Genomic DNA, 22,903 nt, shown 5'->3' with positions numbered 1-22,903 from the left:
ACAAAAAATAGCAATAGAAGTAGGAACTTCGTTTCACCCTTGTACTGCACTAATAGTTTAATGAACGGGAAGAAATTTAGAATTAGACAGCAGAAAGATAAAAATACAATTATGTTAGGAATTTAGTAGACAGTAAAGAAAATGAATATATATATATATATATATAGATCATAGAATGGCAGAGAATAAATAAAATTCCATTCCATTTTAAGGCAATTATGTTAGGAATTTAGTAGACAGCAAAGAAAATGATAATAAATAAAACCTCATTCTGCTTTGTCATTCTACATTACTAGTCATAATTTTATATAATAATATAATATAACATAAAATAATATAATAAGAAAAAAGTATATAATAATATACTTTTTTAGAATGCATGTGACTTACAAAATCATTTAATATTTGTGTCATGTACCACAATATTTTAAACTATGGCATTGTAAGGTCTTAAACTGTAAATTAGAAATCTTTATAAATAAATCTCACAAATGAAGTCCTTGTAATATTTTTTCCTGAATAAATAACATTTAATAAATCAATTTTTTAATTATAAAGTAATCTAAAAATAATTACTTTACTTGAAAATAATCCCACCTCTTTCTCTTGATCAGCTTTAGGCCAAAGATTTTGAAAAGGAAGCAGCTATAACTTTTGACAATACAAAACAGAAATAAATTTTTTGCTTTCTATAGTCAAAAGTTATGTTGTTTGATGAAAACAGCAACAGTTTTCAGTGATTAAAAATGTCTGTTAACACTGTTACTCATGCCTTAAATGGAAGAAATACGCTTGCATGGCATCTGTGCAAGACCTTTGTTTTAATTAAAAAATATATAATTTTTAGATTTTTTACTGAATTGGAAACCATGTTCTATTAATTATATGTTAAACTCAACTACAAAATATCAAACAAAAATAAACATGAAACATTATTAATAATAATATTTTCATACAATTTAAGGTCACTCATCCTTGAACTGAAACAGATGCTTGCATGGCATCTCACAAACACAATGTGAACATTTATTTGATAGCACATAATAGAGCTATTGATGTTCAATACATTCTACGTTGATATCAATTTGTAGAAGAATAAGAGAAATTTACCTCAATATGATACGCAGAACACTTCCATATGACACTCTCTAGAAATTAAAATGAATAATAATTGACAAATTGATTACAGTAAAAACAATTAAAAATTCAAAAAACAATTAAATTAATTTAAAAAATTTAAAGTAAATTTTGAAAAACCATTTTCCTTCCTGAAGCTGACAGCTTCAAGAAGGAAATTCCTGTGATCACAACATACGGTTAAAAAAGCTCTGTCAGCTTCAGGAAGGAAAATAGTTTTTCAAAATTTAAGTTAAATTTTTAAAATTAATTTAATTGTTTTTTGAATTTTGAATTTTTGAATTGTTTTCAATTGATTTTTTACTGTAATCAATTTCTGTTAATCTTTTATTCGTTTTAATTTCTGAAGAGTGTCAAATAGAAGTGTTCTACACATCATATTGAGGTAAATTTTTCTTATTCTTCTACAATGTGAATATCTGTTATCAGCTGTTTGTATTTAGCTAACTGAACCAAAGCTCTACAGTACGATTAGACAGCTCTCACTGGAATGTCACAAATGCCATATGAAAATGGGAGTTGAGTATATCAGGGAAAGACACTTTTTGCTCACCTGGTGTCTGTTAAAGATTAAAAATAAATAAGTTTTGCATAATTCATAGTATATCAAAGTAAAAACAGAAAATACTGCATAATCATTTAGAGAATATTGACGAAGAAGGATGCAATTTCGTTTAAAAAATTTAATAAAATAGCTGAAAAATTTTAAAAAGTGATATCAGTCATATGCAATGTTAACAGCATAGGGTTAACTGAACAATTATTTTTGTTGAATATGTTCAATTTTTGTCCACTGTAAACTGATTTATAAATCTCATTATATTTGTCCAGGAGAACTGCTATCAGTATGGTTACTACTCTAGTTTGCCAAGAGTTTTAGTTTGCATTAGTGTTAATATTTTATTCGTTTATTATCATAAGCTTGGCACTGATGCAATAAAATTTATATATTTTTTACTTAACTTTATTATTTTTCTCTTTTCCTTTTGCATCCCCTTCAGTTACCCTCATGGGTGACACAGTGGTTATAATTTCAGTCTTCCCACACTGCATGAAAAAGGCCCAAATTTGAATCCTATAAATGACGTGAGGAACTTCTCTTCACACTATGCTTGTGTTTAGTCGGTCCTAGGTTAGCAACATTTTTTCATTCAGAAAAATGGGCACACTGACCACATACATGCAATTTCACACAAATTATACTTGGTGTTACAAGCAGATTTTTCTTTGAAGAAGGGTGAGCTTAAGACTGGCTGGCAGCCATCCCAAGGTGAGCCTCTGCTTGGGATGTATAAACTAGCCCTTGAGAAATCCATAACAATTTTTTTTTTTTCCTTTCACAATTATCTTTTTTCTATTTTTTTATATCTTCTAGATCAGCAACTTTTTCAACATCTCAGGTAGTAAATGACTTGGAGATTAACTTATCACTATTTTTTTAAAAGTATCTCTTCTCTACTTTTTTATGAACAAAAAGTAGTAAGGGGTACATTATCTAATATTTTTCCCTAACTCACTTTGCTTCGTCATTCTACATTACTAGTCTTAATTTACGTTATATTTAATACAAATAAATTTTGTAATATTTACAGAAATTTTTATGTTAATTTAATTTTAAGTGAGTTGTATGCAAAATCTTTATGTTGATATATAAAGTCATTTTTATTTCTATGCACCATGATCAACCATCTGGTTGACTCAGTATTGTTAATCTGTAATATCTTCTTTCAAAGGGCACTGATGGCTTGGTTATCATTCTTCTCTTCATGAGCAAAATCAAGTGTTTATATAATTAATATTTATCAATGTTCTCCCCAGAAAATTTTGTCAGTCGGGTGGCATTATGCAGTAGCCAGGTGGGGAAGTGTAATACTTCACAATATTATAAAATTTTCTGTTTTCATAAATGTGGCTTAAGTGATCCAGAGTAAAAATTAATTGCATAATTTAACATCATATTATTATTAGCCATATGGTGTAAGGAAGTCTGAGGCTTTTGCTGCAACAGCCAAAAAAAAAAAAAAAATCCCTGAGAGAGAGAGAAAACAAGAGTGAGAAGTAGAAGGGAATCACCAAGAAAGAGAAGAATGATGATATCCAGCTCAGAACCTTGGGTGTGCCAAGCGCATACTCAACAGATGATGTGAGCCCCTGTCACATTGACCTTGATCGCATAGTAGGTTCAAATTAATATTGATCGAGATCAGTGAGCAGTACCGTATGGTACTGCAAGAATTGCTTAAATTTTAGCTGGATGGTCAGTTAAATTCAACGGGCAGTGTGTCCATTTGATAGGTCCTGGGGAGAACACTGTTTATATATTTTTAAATTTAGCTATTACTAATAACGTTTCTCCATCCTGAATGGGCACAATACAAACTTTTCAAATACCAATGCAAAAATATTCAAAGCAATACAGATATTAGGCCCATCTCAATGTGCCCTAATGTCTTCATTATAACATATACTAGCCAGAATTATTCCCATTCCAATGTAATCAAATTATTGATTACATTTAATCAAATAAAATTACTGACTAAAAGGCAAGTGAACCATGACTAAGTTGCCTGCAACTAATTTATTTATTCTAAATGCCTTTAACTCAAAAAAAACAAAAAAAAAAAACAAACTGACATAGACACTGATGTCAATTCTGTATTTGAAGCAGTTTCAATTCAATCTTTATCTTTTCTTAATCTTCTCAAATATGTTTACCTAATCAGTGGAAACCTTTTAAACTTTTCTTCTGATTCCCTGAAAGTGAGAGTTCTAGTCTTCAATTTTAAGAACATATATTATCATATCACATGCTTTTCTCAAGGGGGCACCCTTTTGGAAACACTGTTCTCCTCCAGCTTTTTTTTATTATCACATGAACATGTGATTTCTTTTGCAGATGACATTAAAATCTTTTCCACCTTTCATTCAATTCAATCTTCCATAATTGCACAAAAGCACATATGTAAAACCCTAAAAGAACTTTCTTCATACTTTTTTTTTTTTTTTTCAATTTTCTCTTAATCCATCAAAATCCAATCTCAGCCTCTCCAATCCAATTCTCAAACAAAGATCTAGGAATATACTTCAAATTCCAAATTCAGTTTCTCTAATCATATAAACTATCTGTTGAAAAAAACTTACAAAAGCTATTTAGTGTGCTAAACAAAATCTGCAAAATATTCACTGTGCCCATATCAATTTTTTTTAACAATGAGCACCATAATATTCTTTATGCTTCACCTATCTGGTGAAGCATAAAGAGGTGTTTCTAACTAAAACATAAAATCTCATCTATTGAATACCGATTTCTCAGACTTTTTCTTACAGGCTATAAGCCTGTATTGTGGTTTCATAGTCAATTGCCTTTTCAATTTGGTACAATCTCCCATATTTTCTGCAAATTATACAGCTCTGCCATTCACTGCCCTACAATTTGTGAGTTCACAGCATAAAAAATTCACAGAAAATCCTCCACAGCAAAACCAACCCTTACCTCTTTATTAACTAGACTGCAATTGTCTGAGAAACTTTCCAATTAATTTTATCTTCTTTACTAACTCCTTGAATTTAGGCCACCTGCCTTATTAATCACAATAAAGTTCTTTCCCATGCAGTTAAACTAATTGAAATGCAGGGGCATTCCTAGGGTATGTGGCACTGGGTGCCAACTGAAATTTTGCAACCCCCTTTAAAATTTTCTTCATAGATGTATGTAAGTTTCAGGTGCCACTTGAACGTCGGTGCACCCCTTGCACCCTTGGGACGGCCCACCTCTCTTCAAATGAATCTCAATCAAAAAACCAAAGCATTGCATCCTTTCTCTCCCTCCATCCAGACTTAATGCTATAATCCTTTCTTTTCACTAAATAATAATCTTGTGGAGTCCACTTTATTCAATTGACAACTCATGTTTATTTTAATGTTTTTCTATGATTTTCATGCAACTGTTTTATTATAAATTTTGTTGTTGTTTTGCTTCTTTTATTCATCACTGTTTATGTCAGTCCCTATTGCTGTTCCATGCCTGTCTCAGGGCATGCTGTGCTTGTCACTGGCTACAGTGCTTGGTCTCTGCTCTGGAGTGTAATTGACAAACCTATTCCATAGCACTATGTATTGACATGGCTCACTGCTTTGTACTTCTGACTAGTAACAAGTAAAAGGCTATTATTACAAATTCCTACACAAATTCCTACCCCAGGTGCTCAACATCTGGTGAGTATGGGCTTGGCACACCCAGGATTCTCAGCTGGATATCATCTTTCTTGGTGATTTCCTTCTAGTTCCCTCTCTCTGGGTAACTGTGAATTTTTTTTTTTTTTTTGACTGGTGGAAGGAAGCCTGAGGCTTCCTTGCACCATAATAATAACATAGAAATTCATATTCTTTTGTACCATCAGGCCAGTGCCTAAAAAACTTGAAACTTTTGTTTAGCACTCTATTCTCCACCCCCCCCAACAAAAAAAAAAAAAAAAAAAGGAATTTGTCGCTCTTGGCAGCTGTCATTTCCAACTGCGTTCGGCCAATATTACTAACCTATAACGTGTTCCGAAATAAGAAAAATACATAAGGTACCGCACCATGAAGTATAAAAACAAGTCACAACTTCACAGTTTTCTTTTTCAACTGCTATCCGTACTTTTAATTGTCAGATGTTCCTACAACAACCAACACACTATTATACTATTCTGTGCACAGACGTATAAGACATGCTACTACTCTGTAGTAGACATGTGCTAATGAATACTAACGCCATCTAGGAATGGGAGTTTCTTTTTGGGTTTTTTTTTCTGATACATTAAAATAATTTTCCTCCAGTCTCCCATTAATTCCTCCTAATGATATTCAGGAGGAATTAATGGCAGACTGTACTGCAGTTGAGGGAGACAAAAGAGAAGAAAATATTGTTGGAGATTTCGGGCTAGGAGCAAGAAATTTAAGGGGACAACGACTAATTGATTTCTGTAGTCAAGAAAGATGCGCAGTGGCCAACACTTTGCTAGCAAGGAAAAGGAGGTGATTGTCCCTCTGTATAAGGCAATGGTCAGGCCACGCCTTGAGTACTGCGTACAGGTCTGGAGGCCTCGTTTTAGGAAGGATGTAGATTTGCTTGAGCGTGTACAGAGAAGGGCAACAAGATTGGTGAGGAGAATGAAGGGATCCTCTTACCAAGAGAGGCTTAAGTTCTGAAAATTGCAGTGACTGGAGACTAGGCAGTTGCGCGGTGATCTGATTGAGGTGTATAAGGCCTTGAATGGGTTGAGCATGCTTAATTCTAATGGGATCCTTCCACTTGTTCAGATTACGAACCTAAGGGGGCATAAATTCCAATTAAGAAAAGACAGATGTAGAGTAGATGTGCGGAAATTTGCCTTTATCTAGTGGGTGGTTAATTGCTGGAACAAACTTCCATCTGTCGTTGTGGAAGTTGATAGGTTAAATAAATTTAAGGAGGAACTGGACAGGCATTTGGAGGGAATGGTGCAATTTTTTTTTTTTTTTTTTTTTTTTGGCTGATGCTGCATAAGCTCATACACTTGCTTTCTTGCATCACATGCCACCACTACTACTACTACTTGGTTTCAGGCGCCACTACGACGTTGGTATAGTAGTAGTAGTAGTAGTAGTAGTAGTAGTGGCACATGATGCAAGAAAGCAAGTGTAGGAGCTTATGCAGCATCAGCCAAAAAAAAAAAAAAAAATCATCACACCATTCCCTCCAAATGCCTGTCCAGTTCCTCCTTAAATTTATTTAACCTATCAACTTCCACAACGACAGATGGAAGTTTGTTCCAGCAATTAACCACCCGCTGGCTAAAGGAAAATTTCCGCACATCTATTCTACATCTGTCCTTTCTTAATTTGAACTTATGTCCCCGTAGGTTCGTAATCTGAACAAGTGGAAGGATCCCATCAGAATTCAGCGTGCTCAACCCATTCAAGGCCTTATAGACCTCAATCAGATCACCGCGCAGGTGCCTAGTCTCCAGCCACTGCAATTTGCAGAACTTAAGCCTCTCTTGGTAAGAGAATCCCTTCATTCCCCTCACCAATCGTGTTGCTCTTCTCTGTACACGCTCAAGCAAATCTACATCCTTCCTAAAATGAGGCCTCCAGACCTGTACGCAGTACTCAAGGCGTGGCCTGACCATTGCCTTATACAGAGGGACAATCACCTCCTTTTCCCTGCTAGCAAAATTCCTATATATCATTGACAAAACCCCATGACCTGCCCTAGCAGCCTGTCTGCATTGCTCAGAAAACTTCATATCTGACTGCACAATTACTCCCAGGTCTTTTTCATTTTCTACCACCTTAAGTGTAGTACCACACAGTTGGTACGTTTCTCTGGGGTTACTTCTACCCATATGCAGTACTTTGCATTTGTCAAGGTTGAACTTCAGTTGCCACTTCTTAGCCCATCTGCCCAAATTATCTAGATCCTGTTGCAGTAGCACACTGCCATTACTGTCATTAACAACCCTGCCAACCTTTGTGTCATCTGCAAACTTCGACATTAAGCCTGATATACCTTCATCAATATCATTGATAAATACACAAAACAACAGTGGACCCAACACCGAACCCTGTGGGACTCCACTAATAACATTAGTCCATGAAGAGCAGCACCCATTGATTACCACCCTCTGTCTTCTCCCACTTAACCATCCTTTTATCCATTGTAGCAACTTACCCTTAATACCATTCTGCTCCAATTTGTACAGTAGTCTTCCATGCGCAACAGTGTCAAAAGCTTTCCTGAAATCCAAGTATATGATATCAAAATTATTTTTCGCATCCAGTTCCTTTGTGACCACATCATAATAACCAATCAAATTTGTCAGACAAGACTTTCCCTTAACAAACCCATGCTGTGTTTGAATTATTGCTGCAGTCTTGTCTAGATGATCCTGCAATGCATCTTTAACCAGTGACTCCATTATTTTACCCGGAACAGAAGTTAAACTAACTGGTCTGTAATTACTCGTGTCACCCTTCGATCCACCTTTGTGAATTGGGGACACATTTGCACATCTCCAGTCCGTGGGAACCTCCCCTGAGTCCAAGGATGCTCTCATAATTATGGCTAAGGGTTTGCTTAGTTGCTTTGCCGCCTCCTTTAAAATAACTGGATGGATCCCATCCACCCCAGGTGCCTTTCTTATGTTTAACTTCAACAATTTCTCCTCCACTTTGCTCTCAGTTATTACAAAATCATTAAGCACATTAAAATTAAAATCATTAAAAATCTTTGATAACCTTCTTAATCGGTATTTGATAACAATTTGATAACCTTCTTCCATTTTCAAACTGTAATAATTCCTCACGTGTGAATGTAGATGCAAAATACTCATTCAGTTTGTTTGCTATCTGAGCAGGATCATCAACAGTCGAACCATCGATGTCAAGTGGACCAATCATATTCATCCCCTTCCTTTTAGAGTTTATATAAGTAAAGAAATCCTTGCTGTTTTTCTTAGCATCCTTTGCCAAAGATTTCTCGTAATCCGCCTTCGCCTGCCGAACCTCCTTTGTGACCTGATTACAGACTAGCTTATATCTGCCACAGGCTTCTGCGTCACCTGATAATTTATATGCATCCCATGCATTTTTCTTCTCTGTCACGAGTCTCATTAGTTCATTTGATAACCATTTAGGCCTAAACCTTGAACGATATTTCTTAATCGGTATATAAAGTCTAGTAGCTTCCACGATTAATTCCTTGAATGCTTCCCACTTAGAATTTACTGTTGGTAACATCGTCAGTTGATCCCACTGTACAGAATTTAAAAACTGTCTGAGACCACTGTACTCCCCTTTACGGAAGCAAAAACCCTTTCCTTTACCCCTGACGGTAGTTACCACTTTGAGTAAATCCCACTTCAGCACACTGTGATCACTGCCACCTAGTGGTTCCTTTATCTGCAAATTCTTAATACACGAATGATCACTGCTGATAACCAGATCAAGAGTATTACTTTCTCTGGTTGCCTCTCGAACATGCTGCTGCAGAAAACAATCATCCAATAAATCCACAAAAGTCTGACTGGTGTGTGAGTGACCAACCCACAAGTTCCAGTCAATATCTGCGAAGTTAAAATCCCCCATTATAAGACATTCAGATTTACTGGCCCACTCTATTTCTCTGTACAATTGTTCATTGTACTCATTCAAGTCATTAGGCCTATAACACACTCCTACCCTTATTTTTCCTTTCGCAGTGCTTATCTCGCACCAAACTGACTCAACAGAGCACTGTTGATCTATATTAACTGGGTGCACTTCCTTTGATTTTATGTTTTTCTTAATTAACAGCATAACACCCCCTCCTTTTCTGTCCTGTCTATCCTTTCTGTACACATTGTACTCCCCAAATTCCAGTTCTGCATTCCTTATATCTCTGTGACACCACGTCTCTGCTTTCCCAACAATATCCGCCTTTGATGTCTTGACCAACACTTCAAATTCATCAAATTTATTTACTATACTTCTAGCATTGGTATACATGCAAGCATACATGCTCCTATGCCTATTCCTTGTTACCCTAACACATCCCATATACCCAACTATTCCATGATGACTGCCATCCGTCCCTGAAACCCCCAACACCCCTCGCTCCAGGTCGCTTCTTATTCTAATAGACGTTGTGCAAGAATCACCTTCACCTCTGCCTGCGGTTACTGTTAAACTATTAGTCTTTGTATCCCCCCAAACTAGCAGTTTTCCGACCCACCTAACACTGCCTCGATAGCATCAGCAAATATTCTTGCACCCTTTCTATTTAAGTGTATCCCATCCCTGTAGAAGCAATCTCTCCTGTTAACAAGTACAGTCCAGGCTGAAAAAAATTCTACCCCTAGAGCCTTGCACAATCCTTCCAGGGCCGAATTGATCGACAAGGCTCTCATCATGTACTCCCTCCTATCGTGTCTGGGCAGAATTGCAGACACTTTCAAATTCAACCCTATTTCACGGCTTTTTTTCAACAGTGACCTGTACTTGTTGAGTAATTCTGCCGGTCTCCTACTCTTAATATCATTAGTGCCAACGTGTACAACTATATCACCTTTTGTGCCCTTGAAAGATGATATCCGCTCTACAACGTCATCAACCTTTGCCCCTGGCAGACATACCCTGGTCCTGTTCCACCTATCCTTTTTACAAAGGATAGGTGGAAACTGATATCTATCCTTTTTACAAAGGATAGATATCAGTTAGACTACATTCTGGTGAAACAAAGATACCGTAATCAGGTAAAAAAAAAAGCCATGTCTTTACCAGGAGCTGATGTGGACAGTGACCATTCAATGGTGAAAATGATAACATAATTAAAGCTAAAGAAAATTAATGGAAAGAAAAAAAATAATAAATAAAACCTAGAAAAAAGAATGAAGTAATAAGAATACTGTTCCAGAATACTACAAACAGCTATAATGAGGTAAATAAGGAAAATATAATAAACAATATTGACCAGATGTGGAATAACATTAAAGAAACTATAAACAAAGCAGCTCATAAATTTCTGGAAAATGGAAACAAGGCGAAAAGAAAACCATGGATAACAGAAGACATCCTTCAAATGATGGATCAAAGAAGAATCTTCAAAAATATGAAAACAAAAGATGGAAAAAATAATTACCATGCTCTCAAGAATGAAATTAATAGAGAATGCAGAAAAGCAAAAGATAAATGGTTGATAGAACAATGCCAAGAAATCGAAACCATAATGCAGTATGGACGACGAACAGATAGGGCCTACAAGAAAATTAAAGAAATAACAAGAAAATGGAGTGGAATTCGCTCCAGAGCAATCAGGAATTAAAAAGATAATGCTATTCTCGATCCAAAAGAACAAGAGACATGGAGAGAGTATATAGAGGATTTATACATGGAACCATGTAGTTACACTTGGAAATATGTCGAGAAAGCAGAACAACAAAACTTCAAACAAGATCAAAAAGTTTTATTTGAAGATCATATTAAAAGAAGAATTTGAGCTGGCTTTAAAGTAACTTCCTAACAACAAAGCTCCTGGTATAGATAATATGACAGCAGAATTAATAAAGAACAGTGGAGATCAAGCCAAGCAATCACTATTTGAATTGATTTTGAAAACATATAGTGAAGGAAAATGGCCAGAAGAACATTGTACAACCGTCATAGTACCAATACCAAAAAAATCTGCACCAACCAAATGCAAAGACTACAGAACCATCAGCCTCATATCACATGCATCAAAAATTCTCTTAAAAATCATAAAAATACGAATAGAATCCTACATCGAACTTTTTAGAGGATACACAATGTGGGTTCAGAAAGAACTTATCTATAAAAGAAGCAATAGGAACTTTAAGATTCTTAGGCAAAAGAATGATAAACAATGGCAGGAATCTGTATGTGTGCTTTATTGACTATGCAAAAGCATTTGACACGGTAATTTGGAATGAGCTTTTTTCTCTACTAGAAAACATGGGATGTCCACAAAGATTAATTAGGCTAATATTTGACTTGTATGAAAGACAAAAGGCCATAATCAGGTTAAACGGAGAATTGACAAAAAGAGCAAAAATAGGGAGAGGAGTGAGGCAAGGATGCCTGCTTTCCCCAGGTTTATTTGATATATTTGCAGAATTAATAGTCAAAGAAGCATTTGATGGTAAAACGTTAGATATAAAGATGGGCGGATGAACACTAAGGACAATCAGATTTGCAGATGATCAAAGAAATATGTCACTAGACCTAAGAAAAAGAATTATGAAAACATACATTTGGTCAATTTCTTTGTATTCAGAAGAGACATGGGCATTAAACAAAACCAACTTGAAAAAAAACCAGAGGCTTTTCAGATGTGGTGCTGGCGAAGAATGGAGATTAGCTGAACAGAAAAAATGAATAATAACATGGTTTTACAACGTGTAGGAGAAGAAAGAGAATTGCTAAGAAGAATCAGAAAACAACGGCTACAATGAATCGGACACACCATGAGGTATAGAAGGATGTTACTGGATGTGCTGGAAGGCAAAATACCGGGAAAAAGAAAACAAGGAAGACTAAGAAACACCATCATAAATACAATTCTGAAGAAAACTAGACTTCAAAGCTAGGCAGAAGTGAAACACCTAGCACAAGACTGGGAGAAATGGAGACAGCTCATTAAAGGGGCAAACCAGTCGATACACTGATGCACTGAAGAAGAATGATAAATTATTCAGCCAATGGGAGAAGAGAGATGAGGGTTACGTGGAAATACGTAACAGAAGCTTATTTTACTGTGGTAAAACAAACTTTTGTTTAATCGTGGTCACGCGCTATGTTTATCTAACATGACCACGCAGTACTATTCTTTATTTCCATATGTAACGTATTTATTTACATAAACTAAATGCAACAAGGCATAATATTTTAAGATTCTATATCTATATAGTATCGGTGTAGATACAGAATAGACAACTCTTAACGAAAAACTACGATCGTGGTGTGAAAGGCACCCACCGATGAAAAGCCAACTAGTTTTGAAACTGTGCCGTCTGGATGATGGTGCCCACCGAGAATAAGTGACAATAGTCTTCTCTATTAGGGCAGCGTTACTTATTTGAGGTAGAGAAATACACGGTAACTCGTTACTAACACACTACGATCGTAGTTCATCTTTAAGAGTTGTCTATGGTGTATCTACACCGATATTATATAGATATACATTACGTTCCTGAGAAATGCCGCGAATACTGAGTTATGGCTCCCCTAGTAATAAAGGGGTTCCGTTCCAAATATATATAAGAAAAACTAGTCTAAAATTTTGTCTATGTATGTATTATATGTACCTTCATAATATGTCTATGTACATAGTGAAATGCAAGCATATGGCATCGAAATGAAAATAAGAAACAATTTAATATTAAATGTAATATTTATTAGAAATTTCAAACAAATCTTTCAAACCAGCGCCTTTGCTAGCTAAAAAAACTTATCCTTCCAGTGTTATCGCCAGTTTCGCTAAAGTGTTGATAAAGGAGTTTTGCCTTTTCACGAATGATGAGTGAACTTAACGGAATTTTATTTTGAGTTCGGTCTTCTATCCACAGATTTAAAGCTTTTTCCATTTTTTCTAATTTAACATCACGAGTTACAGAGCAAATTTTTGAAGCAATTAGCGCGTTTTCACGAACACTACGGCGGATTTTTTTTTCCAATTTCTTGATTGATCGTACCGTTGACTCATTGATTTTATAATGTTTCGCCACTGAGGAGACACTTTCACCATTAGAAATTTTGTCTAATAACTCAATTTTATTCGCTAATGTCATCACCTTCTTTGAAATTTTCACATTTCCCTTGTTATTCGTAGCTATATTTTTGTACGGGTTAGAAAGAACTTGTCCACAATAAAGTCACTTTCTTCCGTTAACACGCTCAAAAAGTCTGTTTTACACTGCAAAATAGTAGATTTATCACTTTTGAAAGCATATCAATTTATAAATTGATAAATTTATTCAATTTATAACCATATAAATTAAAAGCAAACGACGAAACCTTCCATGGCAAGTGCATAACACATACTGAACAAGGATTAGCGAGAAATATCCACTCTCACGATTTTGTCACCCCTCTCCCCCACACCGAGTGCTATTTTGACCGGGAAAGATAATTTTAGCCACGTCCATGTTTTTTTATGGCGGAAAATGTTCACGGCGCTTTAAAATTCACGTTTTTTAGGTTTCATTTTATATTAAATCAGCGACCGCGAATAGCGGGAGTTTACTGTAGTAACTTTAATTAATAGTTAACAGAGCAGCAATGGCTCAATACGTTCTACGTTATAAGTAAATTAGTTTAGAAATGGAAGATTTACTTCTATGATGTCTTGTAGAACACTTCAGTGCTGATACTCTCCGTAGTTGAATAATTATGTAAATAGATTAAATGTATTCCGCTCTCTCGTAGACAAGATCAGCGATCCAATGAATACCGGAATCGGAGACCCGCGTATATCCCAAGTCCGACCGCAAAACAAGATCGAATTTATCCCGGGGGCTAACATCTGGTGAGTATGGGCTTGGCATACCTAGGGTCCCGAGCTGGATATTATCATTCTTCTCTTTCTTGGTGGTGGTGATTCCTTTCTACTTCTCTCTCTCTCTCTCTCTCTCTCTCTGTCAGGGTAACTCAATTTTTTTTTTTTTTTTTTTTTTTGGGCTAATGCAGCATAAGCCTCAGGCTTCCTTGCACCAAATGGCTAATAATAATAATAATAATAATACAGTAATAATAATAATCACTGCCCCATCTTTGAGCGAGAGAATACAATACGTCCGTATTTTAAAAACAATTTAAATGATTTGAGATAAAATAAATACATATTGAATCCATACTCTTAATACTTTAAAAACTAATATTAAAACATAAAAAATTAAGAATCCTATAAAACATAAAGAGACTGAAGAATTTTGTACTTCCTTGAAGCGAATGAGGCTTTTCGACTAGGGTCATGATCACAGGAAAGTGAAACAACGGGTATTGCTGGGGAATTTTACAGAATGGAAAATAGTTGCGATCCTGGCGCATGCGCGGAAAGGATCATGCATCTGAGATGGGTAGGGCCACGTACATTGACCCGTGACCAAATTTCGTTTCTGTCCAAAGGCTTAAACTACAATCTACCCCTCCGCAATTTGCCTAAGAAACAACTTGTTATAGATGTCGAATTTGGACTTCGGAACGTCCCACAGGAAGACATAATCATTCAATAAAATAAACCAGATAGTGAACAACCCTAAAAGCCTGCACCTTCCCAAATTAAACAGTAAAGATGCCTCAGCACTACGTGACCTTCAAAAAAACAAAGATATCATGATAAAAAAAAAAGCTGACAATGGCGATACAGTTGTAGTTTTAGACAAGCAAGATTATATCAACAAATTAAGTTCCATAGTATCAGATACTTCCACATACGAAGAAGTCAATCGGGACCTTTTTTCCAATTTAGTCAACCAATATAATAAGGATTTAACAACGTACCGAAAAAACGAGTACATTACGCAGGCCGGTTCTGATAGATGTGCAGTTTACGTGCACGCAGGCGGCCAAATCCCTAAGGCGACCGATAGTGCGCTTTAAAGAATAAAATAAAAATGTAATTTAATATTATTTTAATATTATGGTCGGCGATGAAATAACGAACTTGGCATTGTTAACAAATAATATTGTATTCTCTAAAGGCCCATTCACAATGAAAATTAAACATAAAGATAACGTAACAAACATTACCGTAAAATTAAGAAGTCATACCAACATTCACAATGGGAACATAAACATGACCGTAAACATATTTGGTAACCATGGAAACACAACATGCTCTTCTTTCATACTTCAAAAAATTGATGTGTGCAGGATGACGGATGATAGCGCTGTGCAGTTTATGGTTATAAATAACGCCGAAGCATACAAGTTAGGTGTTTTGCATCAGAAAACTTAAAAGTGTAAGAGCAGGCGATAGTGGGTTCATCCGTTGAATTAGAGAAGGATTCAACAATGGGACTTCCATAACCTCTACGATTGTATCTTGTTTTAAACCACGTAAACAAAAGCATAAAAGCTTGGAGTTTGCAACCTTTCATGTTAACGTCTTATGATTAAGTTTAAAGTTACACTTACGTAATTTATTGTGAATGGTTTCATTAAATAGCACATGTACAAGGTTTTATAAATAAATAAATTTTCTGTTTATACTCCGGCACGACAACCAAGTCAGTAGAGTTTTACAATAAATCGTCAATACAAATATTTATCGTATTTAGTAGTCACGGGCTTGAACCCCAGTCCACTCAAGGAACGTGTGCTATGCACTCTCGCTCCTGACGACTGGGATACGTCTGCTTATGTTATGTTTAATTTTCATTGTGAATGGGCCTTTATTCCCGTATTGTGAATCTTAAAGCGATACTTACATCATTGTTTTAATTGTTTTTATTATTTTTTTATTTGGTAGTTGTTGGCGCATCGGCTTCTGTGGCCATAATGAATCTCCCAAGGTTTTTGCAGTACTTTGATCCAAGCCCGAGACGGGATTCGAACCCGCGACCTTTGGGTTGCTAGGCAGGCACTTTACCCACCCCGACTAGCCCAGTCGTCTTGTTTTAATTGTTGACGGAACCGAAATGAAATTTAAATAAAGAGAGAGAGAGAGATGCGCACGAACGTTATTCATTTAAATATTCACCCTATAATCAATTCTCTTATGGACCGTTTTCAACATTTTCACAGAAAAAAATTCGTTACTACTGAGTGAGCAGTGAGGCGAGAAGAATGTAGATGGACAACGGGTGCATAAATCATAAATGTATCCTAAGAAACTGTCGTATGAGATTAGAGCTTTTGCTGATAAAGATTAAATATAACAGGTATATGTTTTCATTTTGTGCTTATTTATTTTAATTTAGTGTACCTTCGGTACCTGCACAGAAAGGTTTAAGTCAGGTTTGGGTCATTACAAAGTTTTTATACATTCTAAAAGAGAAAAAATAGTTTGTGCCCTGTAAGCAAAGAATTATTATTATTGTTGCTCTTATATTATTTCTCCCTGATCGAGAGTTCCACCTCGTGACGGGTATTGCTACCAAGTACACAGGGCGGTGTTTTTTTTTTTTTTTTTTTTTGTTGTTGTTATGTCTGGTGTTACTGTTGGTCGAGGAACTCTCTGACTATCCTACATGTGTTCAGGATTGCTACTTTCTGGAGTTCCTTGTAGGTGTTCTCTGGGAGACCTATTGCTGCTAGGCTGTTATGTAGGGTCTTTGACACCATACCTGTGGTTGACACGATGATCAGGATGGTCGTTACTTGTTGCATATGCCACATCTCTTTGATCTCCTGTCTTAGGTTCGTGTACTTCCTGATTTTTTCCCCATGGGTTTTCTGCAGGTTGCCAGTGTTCGGTACCGCTATGTCAATCAGATGGGTAACCTTTTCCTTCTTGTCCACAAGGGTTATGTCCGGTCTATTGTGCGGGATTATCCTATCCGTTATTATGGTGCGGTCCCAGTACAGCTTGTCGGTTGGGGTCTCTAGTACTGCCTGGGGTTCGTTATTGTAGTACGGTACACTTTCTTCGACCAACTGGTATTTCCTTCCTAGCTTCTGATGTATTATCCTTATTATTATTATAGGTTCAGATATGTCAGATAGGAAAACAAAACGGCAGTAGTAGTAGTAGTAGTAGTAGTGGCACATGATGCAAGAAAGCAAGTGTAGGAGCTTATGCAGCATCAGCCAAAAAAAAAAAAAAAAAAAATCACACCATTCCCTCCAAATGCCTCTCCAGTTCCTCCTTAAATTTATTTAACCTATCAACTTCCACAACGACAGATGGAAGTTTGTTCCAGCAATTAACCACCCGCTGGCTAAAGGCAAATTTCCGCACATCTATTCTACATCTGTCCTTTCTTAATTTGAACTTATGTCCCCGTAGGTTCGTAATCTGAACAAGTGGACGGATCTCCATCAGAATTCAGCGTGCTCAACCCATTCAAGGCCTTATAGACCTCAATCAGATCACCACGCAGGTGCCTAGTCTCCAGCCACTGCAATTTGCAGAACTTAAGCCTCTCTTGGTAAGAGTATCCCTTCATTCCCCTCACCAATCGTGTTGCTCTTCTCTGTACACGCTCAAGCAAATCTACATCCTTCCTAAAATGAGGCCTCCAGACCTGTACGCAGTACTCAAGGCGTGGCCTGACCATTGCCTTATACAGAGGGACAATCACCTCCTTTTCCCTGCTAGCAAAATTCCTATATATCATTGACAAAACCCCATGACCTGCCCTAGCAGCCTGTCTGCATTGCTCAGAAAATTTCATATCTGACTGCACAATTACTCCCAGGTCTTTTTCATTTTCTACCACCTTAAGTGTAGTACCACACAGTTGGTACGTTTCTCTGGGGTTACTTCTACCCATATGCAGTACTTTGCATTTGTCAAGGTTGAACTTCAGTTGCCACTTCTTAGCCCATCTGCCCAATTTATCTAGATCCTGTTGCAGTAGCACACTGCCATTACTGTTATTAACAACCCTGCCAACCTTTGTGTCATCTGCAAACTTCGACATTAAGCCTGATATACCTTCATCAATATCATTGATATTGATGAAGTCTGGTGCTTTTAATCGCAAGCGGAAGAATGAACGTGATAAGGAAAAGGAAAAATCATGAGGATCCATGTTGAAATTTGTAAAGTTGGATGAGAGTGACCCGACAGAATCAACATCAGTCGCTTCGGAATTAATTTCAGACAGTAAGGACGAAATGGAAGGTGAAAAATCAAATGACAAGTTTGAAGTTCGTTTGAAGTTGTTCCAAGAAATATCACTGCCTCAAAGTGTAGAGTGTAGAGTGTGTTTAGTGTCAAACGGCACCAGGGTTTCCCCCATTTCCGGTTAGTATACGTTGTGGGTGTGAAACAGAACACTCTCAATGCCAGAGGTTTAAAAGTGTATGGGTTTAGTATATGTGTAGTGTCGTGTACCATTGTTCCACTGGTCATTTAGCCACTGGGCCCCTAATGGGTTCCAACGTTGTCCACAATCTGCCCAGTGGAGGCAGACCAGGTACACCAATATTATAGTTATTTACTCTGGCAGGTCCTGCCACCTAATTTCTTGAGAGTTCATTGGCTAGGACCTAAAAAAACAAAAAACAAAAACGCTACAGATAGGGATCAGCCAAAAGGATTACTGATTATGTAACTGATGTTGTTATTAAGTTTTTGGGTGTAGGGCTCAGGCAATTTAGAGATGGTTCAGACGCTGGTTATAAGTTAGAGAAGAGGGAGGGAGACTGAAGGCTGGGGGGGGAGTTAGAGATAAGGAGTCCATACAGAAGATGACCCCCAAATGTCTGCCAGGGGCAAAGGTTGATGACGTTGTAGAGCGAATATCATCTTTTAAGGGCACAAAAGGTGATATAGTTGTACACGTTGGCACTAATAATATTAAGAGTAGGAGACCGGCAGAATTACTTAACAAGTACTGGTCACTGTTGAACAAAAGCCGAGAATTAGGGTTGAATTTGAAAGTGTCTGCAATTCTGCCCAGACACGATAGGAGGGAGTATATGATGAGAGCCTTGTCGATCAATTCGGCCCTGGAAAGACTGTGCAAGGCTCAAGGGGTAGAATTTTTTTCAGCCTGGACTGTACTTGTTAACAGGAGAGATTGCTTCTACAGGGATGGGATACACTTAAATAGAAAGGGTGCAAGAATATTTGCTGATGCCATCGAGGCAGTGTTAGGTGGGTTGGAAAACTGCTAGCTTGGGGGAAGACAAAGACCAATAGATTGACAGTAGCCACTGGCAGAGGTGGAAGAGATTCTTGCACTGCTTCTATTAGAATGAGCAGAAGCCTGAAAAACAAGATGCATGGTATTTCAGAGACTGCTGGGAGCCATTGCGGTAAAAGTAAACACGGGTTGTGTTAGGGTAGCTAAGAATAGAAACAGGTGCAGGTATACTTGCGTGTACACCAATGCTAGGAGTTTAGTAAATAAATTTGATGAATTTGAGGTATTGCTCAAAACATCAAAGGCAGATATTGTTGGGATATCAGAGACGTGGTGTCACACAGATATAAGGGATGCAGAACTGCAATTTGGGGAGTACAACGTCTACAGAAAGGATAGACAGGATAGGAAGGGGGAGGGGTTATGCTATTAGTTAAGAAACACATAAAAACCAAGGAAGTGAAGCCCAGTCGACATCGCCGGACAGTGCAGTGTTGAGTCAGTTTGGTGTGACATAAGCATTGAGAGATCAAAATTGAGAGTAGGAGTGTGCTATAGGCCTAATGACTCTGATGAGTATAATAAGGAACAGTACAGGGAAATAGAGTGGGCCAGTAAATCAGAGAGTCTTATAATGGGAGATTTTAATTTCCCAGATATTGACTGGAATTCGGGGGCTGGTCATTCACACACTAGCAAGGCTTTTGTGGTTTTATTGGATGATTGTTTTCTATATAAGCATGTTCGAGAGGCAACTAGAGGGAGTAATACTTTTGATCTGATTATCAGTAGTGATTCTTCATGCTTTAAGAATCTGCAGATAAAGGAACCACTAGGTGGCAGTGATCACAATGTGTGAAGTGGGATTTGCTCAAAGAGGTAACTACCATTAGGGGTAAAAAGAAGGGTTTTTGCTTTCGTAAAGGTGACTACGATGGTCTGAGACAGTATTTAAATTCTGTACAGTGGGACCAACTGATGATGTTACCAACAGCAAATTCAAAATGGAAAGCATTCAAAGAACTTATCTTGGAAGTTACTAGGCTTTACATACCAACTAAGAAATGTTGTTCAAGGTATAGGCCTAAATGGATATCAGATGAACTAATGAGACAAATGGCAGAGAAGAAAAATGCATGGGATACATATAAATTAATGGGTGACGTGGAAGCCTATGATAGATATAAGCTGGTCTGTACCCAAGTCACAAAGGAGATTAAGCAGGCAAAGGCAGATTATGAGAAATCCTTGGCAAAGGATGCAAATAAAAACAGAAGAGAGTTCTTTACCTATGTAAACTCTAGAAGGAAAGGGATGAATCACATTGGTTCACTGAATATACTGATGGGTCAAGAGTTGAGAATGCTGCTCAGATGGCTAACAAACTAAACGAGTGTTTTGCCTTTATATTCACACACGAAAAGTTATTCAAAAAGGGGAATGCCAGAGGTGAAGTAAACTCTGGCAGTGAGCTAGATGATTTTGTAATAACTGCTAGGAAAGTGGAGGAGAAATTGTTGAGAATAAACATAAAAAAGGAACCTGGGGTGGATGGGATCTATCCAGTTATATTAAAGGAGGCAGCAAAGGAATTTTTGCTTTAAAAAAGGAGGCAGAAAGAAATTTTTATTTTATTTTATTTGTTTTATTTTTTTTTTTGGTTGATGCTGCATAAGCTTGCTTTCTTGCATCAAATGCCTCTACTAAAGCTAATGCTAATGCTAATACTAACTGTAGAACGCGAAGCTAATCATAATCCTGGTACTTGGACTTGAGATGTGCAAATGTGACCCCAATTCACAAAGGAGAATCAAAGGCTGACACAAGTAATTATAGACCTGTTAGTTTATCTTCTGTTCCAGGAAAATTAATGGAGGCACTGGTTAAAGAAGCACTGCAGGATCACTTAGGCAAGACTTCAGCTACAGCCCGGACACAGCATGGTTTTGTTAAGGGAAAGTCTTGCCTGACCAGTTTGATTGGGTACTATGATGCAGTCACAAAAGAACTGGATGCAGGGAATAACTTTGATATTATATATTTCGATCTTAGAAAGGCTTTCGATACTGTTGCACATGGAAGACTGCTGCACGAATTGGAGCAGTTTGGCATTGGAGGCAAATTGCTGCTGTGGATAAAGGGATGGTTGAGGGGGTGAAGACAGAGAGTGGTAATCAGACTCATCGTGGACTAATATTATTATTGGAGTCCCTCAGAGTTCAATGTTGGGTCCATTGTTGTTTTCTGTATGTATAAATGATATTGATGATGGTATATCAAGCTTAGTGTCCAAGTTTGCAGACGATACAAAGGTTGGCAGGGTTGTTAAGGACACTAATGAAGCTGTGCTGCTGCAACAGGATCTCGAAAGGTTGAGCATATGAGCTGAGAGGTGGCAAATGAAGTTTAACATTCACAAATGTAAAGTACTACGTATGGGAAACAATAACACCACAGCAACGTATCAACTCTGTGGTACTAAACTGACAGTGGCAGAGAATGAAAAGATCTGGGGGTAATTGTACAGGCAGATATGAAGTTTTCTGAGCAGTGGAGAGACAGGCTGCAGGAGTAGCTCATGGTGTCTTGTCAATTATATACAGGAATTTTTCTATCGGAGATACGGAGTTGATTATTCCCTTATATGAGGCAATGGTCAGGCCACACCTTGAGTACTGTTTTTAGGTAGTAGTAGTAGTAGTAGTAGTAGTGGCATGTGATGGAAGAAAGCAAATGTATGAGCTTATGCAGCATCAGCCAAAAAAAAAATCACACCATTCCCTCCAAATGCCTGTCCATTTCCTCCTTAAATTTATTCAAGCTACCAACTTCCGCAACGACAGATGGAAGTTTGTTCCAGCAATTAATCACCTGCTGGCTAAAGCCAAATTTCCACACATCTATTCTACATCTCTCTTTTCTTAATTTGAATTTAAGCCCCCTTATGTTCGTATTCTGAACAAGTGGAAGGATCCCATCAGAATTCAGCGTGCTCAACCCATTCAAGGCTTATACACCTTAATCAGATCACCGCGCAACTGCCTAGTCTCCAGTCACTGCAATTTTCAGAACTTAAGCCTCTCTTGGTAAGAGGATCCCTTCATTCCCCTCACCAATTTTGTTGCCCTTCTCTGTACACGCTCAAGTAAATCTACATCCTTACTAAAATGAGGGCTCCAGACCTGTACGCAGCACTCAAGGCGTGGCCTGACCATTGCCTTATACAGAGGGACAAACACCTCCTTTTCCCTGCTAGCAAAATTCCTGTATATCATTGACCAATCCCCATGACCTGCCCTGACCGCCTGTCTGCATTGCACAGAAAACTTCATATCTGCCTACACAATTACTCGCAGGTCTCTTTCATTTTCTACCACCTTAAGTGTAGTACTACACATTTGGTACGTTTCTGTGGGGTTACTTCTACCCATATGCAGTACTTTGCATTTGTCAAGGTTAAACTTCAGTTGCCAGTTCTTAGCCTATCTCCCCAA

General features: G+C 37.3%; 1 protein-coding gene across 1 annotated transcript in view; it reads right to left on the bottom strand.

The window, feature by feature from the left end:
• LOC150076006 (tRNA pseudouridine synthase-like 1) overlaps positions 1 to 5,795 on the bottom strand; it is a 60,991-nt gene extending 55,196 nt beyond the window's left edge. The window contains exon 1 of the mRNA XM_090387232.1: positions 5,674 to 5,795. Coding sequence (XP_090243358.1) covers positions 5,674 to 5,720 — 47 coding nt within the window. The 5' untranslated portion in view covers positions 5,721 to 5,795. The remainder of the gene's footprint in view (positions 1 to 5,673) is intronic.
• Between the last annotated feature and the right edge of the window lie 17,108 nt (positions 5,796 to 22,903).

This window comes from Mastigoproctus giganteus, chromosome 13 (genome assembly GCF_048544385.1).
Source record: "Mastigoproctus giganteus isolate SK-2022 chromosome 13, ASM4854438v1, whole genome shotgun sequence".
Classification (NCBI taxonomy): domain Eukaryota; kingdom Metazoa; phylum Arthropoda; class Arachnida; order Uropygi; family Thelyphonidae; genus Mastigoproctus; species Mastigoproctus giganteus.
Note: the sequence above shows the minus strand (reverse complement) of the source record. Positions and strands in the feature narration are given on the sequence as shown.